Below are 7,425 nucleotides of genomic sequence, written 5' to 3' on the forward strand. Positions count from 1 at the left end.
TTCAGCAAATACCGACATCGTTAGTTGAATGAAATATGTATCTCAATTCTCTGAAAACGGTTGAATGTAACTTTGAGGTGAAGAATATTCTCCCTTCTGTGAATAGCTGCATTTGGCATTGAAAAGGTTCCAAAATTCCTAACGATGATACATTTTCCCGAATGAAAAGTCAAAACCTCATTGACCTTTCTTGAAGTTATAAAGTTCGAAGAAAGAAAGAAAGAAAGAAATACTTGTTTTCGAGGGTCAAGAAAAAAAAACAATAAAATATTAAGGCATCTCTTTTCTATCAACATTGAGATGGAACTTTTAACTATATGGGCTCTTGTGATAAGCTTTCCCAGAGTTTTCATATTTTGTGGAATGATCATCTTTGGTCATATTAAGGCATCAATGTATCTAGTTTTTCTCTCTCTTTTTAAGAGATTTCCATTTATTAAAATATGAACATATATAGAAATAAAACTGTCCAGGTAAGTTCTCAGGTACCACGTATATTGCACACAGAGAGAGAGAGAGAGAGAGAGAGAGAGAAAGATTCAATATCTAGTCACTTATATTAATATAATGCATACATTCACGTGCATTTCAAGAAATATATAATGTATCCATTCATTTTACATGCATTTTAGGGATCTTTTTTAACGTGTGCGCCTCTCAGAGAGAAAGAATCATACAAAATTGTATGTAGACATACAAAATAGTAAGTATGTAGAGGTAGAGTAAACTGGTAGAGACAAACTAATATTTAGATAAAACATAGTATGTCTCCTTAATATATTTCATTTTTAATCCCTGGTAACCAGAGCAAAGTGAAATCGATCTTTAACTACTTGAATATTTTGTTGTTATGAAACTGGATAGGTTCGAAACATTCCTTAAAGTTTATTCTATATCATTATAAATTCAGGATTGTATTGCACACACACACACACACTGTTCGTTATCAGGCATTTATTTTAATCAATCCCTGACACAAGTGATCCATTGCTGAATCCAGCGAACCTGTTATTTGCCATATGATTTGTATTCTTTATATATATATATATATATATATATATATATATATATATATATATATATATATATATATATATATATATATATATATATACTTTAAAAATGTAGCTGGGATCGTCCGGGTGGTGGTATTCTAATCATTGATTTTAAAAATGTTGACACTGCATTCGTTAATATCTGATGTTGGTTTTCTTCAGCAGTTATACATGATCATAATTAATCCTGTTTAGGACACTTCAAGTAAAATATCAGAGTCGTCACTCCATCATGATAGATTAGTTCTTTTCATCGATTAAAACCAAAGGTCTGAAGTCATAAACAATGCATGGATATATTATTTCAAATTCAAGTTGCTTGTGTCTTTAGCAGCTACAGGTATATTATCAAGGATGATGATTATACGAGAATGAAGGTAACTCTTGTCCTTTTTTAAAATTTATCATCGTTAGAAGATCTGCTATATTGGCCTAACAAGCATGCATTTTTGTCTGCATGCATGTCCGTTAGAGTTACTAACCCTATTTTAGCTTGCACTTGTACAATGTTCTAAAATTCATTTAACACATGTACAAAAACATGAATTTATGAGTTTGAGTCACAAACTACGATGACTTTTATATGTGTTGTGAGTGTTAATTTCAATTCGTTGATCGTGGTACATTGCGATTGTAATCACGTGATGGTGTTTGAACCAATGAAATTACCCGTCTTATTAAATATTCACAATAATTGCGATTATTCAACTTGAGCCGACATCTGATGCACAGCTCAACAGAGTATTTCTTCGATTATATGGAAAGCAATTTTGAAAGTAATGATTAACTAATAAGATGTTTAATTTCGCAACCATTCATGATGATTTTGCTTTCCCCTGAATGTACAAGCATACTGGATATTATATTTGCTACAATTCTTTCTGCAAGAACCTATCATGCGTCCTTTTTGGTCTAGCGAGTATTATCAACATGTATACAATTGTCCTATAAAGATTTGTAAATTGTTTAGTTTTCTTCTTAATCAATGGACATCATTGTCATATGTATTCTGCCTTTCAATGGAATTATAGACATGGCTGTTGTTCTGCCCGCCTCGGGAATTAAACTCCAACTCTGTGTAATCACGTGGAGGGGCTGTTGATGATCTTTGCATATCCTTGTTCTTTATTCGCCTGAAATAAAACACGTAGTGATAAAACGATTTTTTGTGTTTTTCATCACCTAGATTTGTTGAGAATCAAACGAAGGCCTATTATAATGGTAACGTTTACTCCGTGATCAATTGCAAATGGGCACGAGGCACCTACTATTTCACTTTCATAATTTCTCGCTGCGGCAAGACAGCGCTATATATTATTTAGCTGGCCCCACGAAAGGATGAATCGTGTATTAATTTGACACGAAGATTCTTGAACTATGCCAACTAAGTCATAAAAAAATAATGTCAGTAATAAACATGTACTGTATATACAGTGCAAATTTCTAAGCATAAAATGTAGTGTTGTGACCTAAGTATTTGAATACCTATACATATACATACAACTAGATGCAAAGATTCACATATAAACACACATATACATACATACATCTACATGATGTGTTACAAACTCTATTTACCTTTTGTAACAGATGAAGATTATCACATCAATTACAATTACGACCACTACTCCGACAACAAAGCCACCTGCCGCCGCTGCTATTACGATTTCTGAAATAAGTTGTTTGAAATAAGGATACGATAAAAGTTATAAAAATATAATATCCATGGAAACTCAATTACATATCGTAAATTATATATAAATATATAAAATGGCAATATATTACATTTTTCCCGATAATCGTTAACGTTGCTACATCAAAATGAAAGCAATCACTTAGATCTGGCCCGTCTCAAGAGTTTTTATGTTTCCTACTGTTTGGTAACACTATTTTGAATGTTTTTAAAATGTCATCATTACAATGAGACTATCATGAACTAGAACACATTATTTTGAGCTGGTACACAACATTGTTGACACTGTTTGGAACAAATAAATAGAGCGGACATCTCTAATATAATAAAGTTGAAGTGCAAAGATCTGATGTACTAGAAACTTCTTCTGAATCATTCCTTATTTCGTATAGGAAGAGAATAACCAGGCAGCCTGTGCTGGAATAGTGACTAAATAGACAAAGACACTGTTAATTGATATATTGTACGTTAAGCTAGTTTTGCCAGATATATTCTGTCTTGAAAATGTGATACTATTGACTCACCTGCTGAAGGTTTACATTTCCTGTTTGGTCTGATACTAATATTATTTGAAGATGTGCTCATTTTGCTACGTTTTAGTCGTTTTTATTTCCTCTATAGTGTTACCATATTCTATATAGGTTTGAATGTAAAAATAATGACGCAGTTTTCTGTGTATTTCTAGGTGAAAGTTTCTTATTCTATTGAGAAGTCATAAACTTGAATTAATCTTTCAATGATACATTTCATATGCATCAACAAGGCATACGATTGGCAAAAGTCGATGAATTACCAGCCAAACACGTTGAGGGCATTGAATCAGTACCAAAACGTATTAACCTTAACACACCCTCGCATGAGCAGCAAAAATCAAAAACAGGGTTTCGTTTGTTTGATTATTGTATTTTTTTGTATTTTAGTTCGAGTCCCCGCCGCAACTGACATTGTAACGTTGTCAGACATATTTTGACTTGGCAAACTGAAGGGATGGTTTGCATACCATGGGCCAACTTTAACGTAGGAATAACATAACCCGATGGATTTGAAGTTCACCGCAATATACTATAGCCTGCGTATTTACTGGAAGAGCTCACACATTTTGTCATAGCGTAATTCAAGAAGCAGTCTATGTGGCAGATTTACCTTCTTCCGCCTGCACGACCTCTTGTTTCGTTCACGTGGCAGCGACCAAAAGCCGCTAGTACACGTGAACTACCTTTCATGTCGCCAATTGTTACAAGGAGGTTGAACAACCTTTGCCTATAAAGGAGGTTTCCAGTTTTGCGACCACGCTGGCCATCATCTGCGACCGGAGCAGTTAAATTGGCCAAAACTGTTGTGTGCTTATCCCGGCCGGAATTTGATATGCCATGTAACTCACATCCTAGCCATGTATATCGTGTAGGTGTGGCGGTTGTGACCGGCGTTCAACGTGCATTGAACATTCTGAGAGGTTCTATTGGCTTTAGTTAAGCGGTCGTTTGGGTACCAGTTTGGTCAGGAGATAATATTTGCAACCGAGATGGAGAGCGCATATGCAAGAACCATATTGCCTAGAAAGCATAGCGCGAAGTTGGTGCAACGGCTGATCGTTACCGTGAGGGTCGGAAATGATGAGGTAACGCGGCCCGCATGCAAGAAACCGATTGATATTCTTCGTCACAACTGTGCGAGCTACGCCTGCAACCAACAGCGCAATAATAAATCTTGAATAGGTGGAAGGAGGACAATGCCGTGCCGCCGACACAGCGTGCACGCTCAAGGTGTTCACCCTGTCATATTTTTGACATCCCAGGTCAGCCATCTATTTATCATCTTTCTGGCAGTGGCGTTCCAGTCAGAAGCTTCGTTCGCGACTTAATACGGGTTGTGCTTCAAGATAATCAGATACTATCATCGGTATCTTTTCCCACTTCGTCGCTGAAAAACGTGATGACCATAAAACTGCGCTATCATTCGATTATGTTTTGTCTAATAGGCTATGTTTGTCTTCTTAATACCAGAGATACCCTTCTGAGTGTGGTACCTGAGTATGGTGGGGCAGAGGCGATGTAATACCTTTTGTGAAATGCCTTTAGACTTCCGTGTCTGTCCTTGCTTCACAAGCAAATGCTAAATATCTTGGGACGTATGCATACGAATTCGGCAATTGACTGGTAGTAACACAGAACTTTAAAGGTTCTTTAATAGTTATGGCAGCCCCACCTCCTGGGAATGGGGAAGTGGAGACAATATTTATTAGGTGGGTATGGGTGGGTAAAATCAAATCTGGCATCTCCTGCTTCATATAATAAAATGCTAACAACGAATCTCCTTGTTCACGTTAAAGAAATATTAATTGCAGAACATACTGAATATACCACGGCCCTACCATTGCTTTCACGAATATACGATAATTGTTTTTCAATATTGTACAGTAGCTATGACAATGGATCAAATTATCACGTTCCGTATCCTGTCTTAATCGAACTTATTATCAAGGATGTATCATACTTTCCATCCGGAAACCGAAATGAAAGAGATTTCGGATTTGGCAGTAAATGGGATAATATATTGAGCCAATTTTAATAATTCTGCAAAGTTTATAACATTATGTTGCTGACTCATGTTGGTATATTTAAGATTTACTTTAAGACAACCTTGTGCTATATAACTGAGAGCGTGTATAAAATTATATCGCATATTTCCCGGTATTGTGATCTAATTAAACATTAACCTAATTATATTTCTTCTGCACAAATTTATGATTGTTCACCATGAAAATCTATAATATTCGACTATGCGTGATACATAGCTATCAATTCACCATAATATGCAGTTATCTGTATAAAGTCTGTCTGTCTAGCTTTCAATTTATTTATTTTGCATACATTATCCGATTTAAAGCACCGTTTTATACTTTATTATATGTGTCAACCCAAATTACTGATAATCAATAATATCAGGAAATGACCTCTAACATTATTTTGTATACCTTTGCTTTGTGCTGCTGTTATTGTTACCACGTTAGATGGATTTACTGTCGTTGTTTCCTGCACTCCATTTGTGTCCCTAGCACTGATCTCTGCCGTTCGTGTTGTTTCGAATTTCGTTAGTGGTTTAGCTGTCACTACTGATGTTGGAGACTGACTTTTAGAGGTGTTTGGAGCCATATTTGGTGATGATGTTATCAAGTTTGGACTCGTAGAACTTGCATCAGAATGCGTATTATTCAGCATAACATTATCTTCACAAGTTAAGGTTAGAACAACTGGAATATCTGGCTCGTCTGAAGCAAGAGATAGATATAGGTCATTACAATATAAAATTTTAGATCGTACGGCTACATTCACAATATCAAATAAATGTATTATTCGCAAACGATTGTCATGCTTTTTTGTAGTGTATGATACAATCCTTCACTCAATATTTGAATGCTTGGAGGACTAAGCTAACAAACACATGATATGCGAGAACTTATATCTAAATACTTTATCAATCATGAATTAAAATATCTCCTAGTAGAGACAAGTTAAATACGTTGCTGATTGCTGTAAACATCACAACTCCATCCGTCCGCTCAGAAAATGCACTTCAAAATATTTTCCCAGATAGGCTTTGTATTACCTGAAGCTATAGATAGCTCTGTTGTTTACAGCAACAAAGCGAACATATTTTGATATGTTTTGTCTTATTTCTATAAGTGGACAACATATAGACTAGATCAATTTTCTCATTACATTCTGGAAACTGCGGAGCCCAATAAAAATAAAACTTTACAAACTGGAACCCATTTAGAGTCGAATGGAAAGTTATCATTACGTTTGGGTCATTATAGCTCCTATTACACATATGAAAATGGACAATGTAGTTTTATTATTTTGTTACCTTTTAAGTTTGGCAAAACACGTGTTCATACTACAAGTCTAAAACATTGCACACGACATACAATTCCACATGTTATTTGTATTTTTCTTTCCTAGAATTCTAAGACACAGTAAAGATATACCTTACTTCAAGGAATCATAATAGACGTAAATAAGATGTATCTTAAGTTATTTTGCAATTTTGTCTAATGATTATTTTGACAAAAACAATTGTTTCACCGCATAAGTCCAATACATATTTTGTTCGAAGAAACAGCGTGTAGAGTTATATTATTATTTAATAATTTGTTTAGATATAATGTGAGAGTGAAAATTTATTTCGATTATTCATTGGCTTTATAACGTGCTCATTCTACTGGTCATTTTGGAAATAATGTCAATTTTGGACAATGCCATTTTGATGCATCAGGACTGTTGATACTTCAGCATATTCGAGGACCTGGAATTCATTCGGAACACTCATTTTTTTTGGTCCTGTGTAGAATTTGTTATTTATTGTTTGAATTTGAAATTTTACAACACTTGCTGTTTAGTTTCTTTCTGTTACTTAGCTAATGATCATAGAATATATATATATATATATATATATATATATATATATATATATATATATATATATATATATATATATATATATATATATATATATATATATAAAGAATACAAATAATATGGAAAGCTCCGGTGGCCTAGTGGTTATAGCGTCCGCCTCGGAAGCGGGAGGTCGTGGGTTTGAACCCTGGCAGAGTCATACCAAAGACTTAAAAATGGCACTAACAGCTGCCTCGCTTGGCCTCAGCATTAAGAGGTT

At 34.7% G+C, this 7,425-nt stretch overlaps 1 protein-coding gene across 1 annotated transcript; it reads right to left on the reverse strand.

Annotated features, from left to right (window-relative positions):
• Positions 1 to 1,591: 1,591 nt before the first annotated feature.
• Positions 1,592 to 7,106, reverse strand: LOC149776661 (uncharacterized). Its single transcript, XM_089942500.1, has 3 exons — positions 5,723 to 7,106; positions 2,634 to 2,724; positions 1,592 to 2,188 (listed from the first exon to the last, which is right to left on the reverse strand). Exons 1-3 carry the CDS (start codon positions 5,964 to 5,966, stop codon positions 2,038 to 2,040), a joined length of 486 nt encoding a protein of 161 aa, XP_089798626.1. The 5' UTR covers positions 5,967 to 7,106; the 3' UTR covers positions 1,592 to 2,037.
• Between the last annotated feature and the right edge of the window lie 319 nt (positions 7,107 to 7,425).

Source organism: Sinohyriopsis cumingii, chromosome 18, assembly GCF_028554795.1.
Source record: "Sinohyriopsis cumingii isolate HCF-2022 chromosome 18, ASM2855479v2, whole genome shotgun sequence".
Lineage (NCBI taxonomy): Eukaryota > Metazoa > Mollusca > Bivalvia > Unionida > Unionidae > Sinohyriopsis > Sinohyriopsis cumingii.

What these genes read in the sequence shown, in the direction of transcription:
- LOC149776661 (XM_089942500.1), bottom strand. Translation starts at nt 5,966, where the DNA reads ATGCTGAATAATACGCATTCTGATGCAAGTTCTACGAGTCCAAACTTG. An exon ending in AACAGCAGCACAAAGCAAAG is followed by an intron (nt 2,725 to 5,722) that starts GTATACAAAATA and finishes AACTTATTTCAG; the next exon opens with AAATCGTAATAGCAGCGGCG. An exon ending in ATCTTCATCTGTTACAAAAG is followed by an intron (nt 2,189 to 2,633) that starts GTAAATAGAGTT and finishes GTTTTATTTCAG; the next exon opens with GCGAATAAAGAACAAGGATA.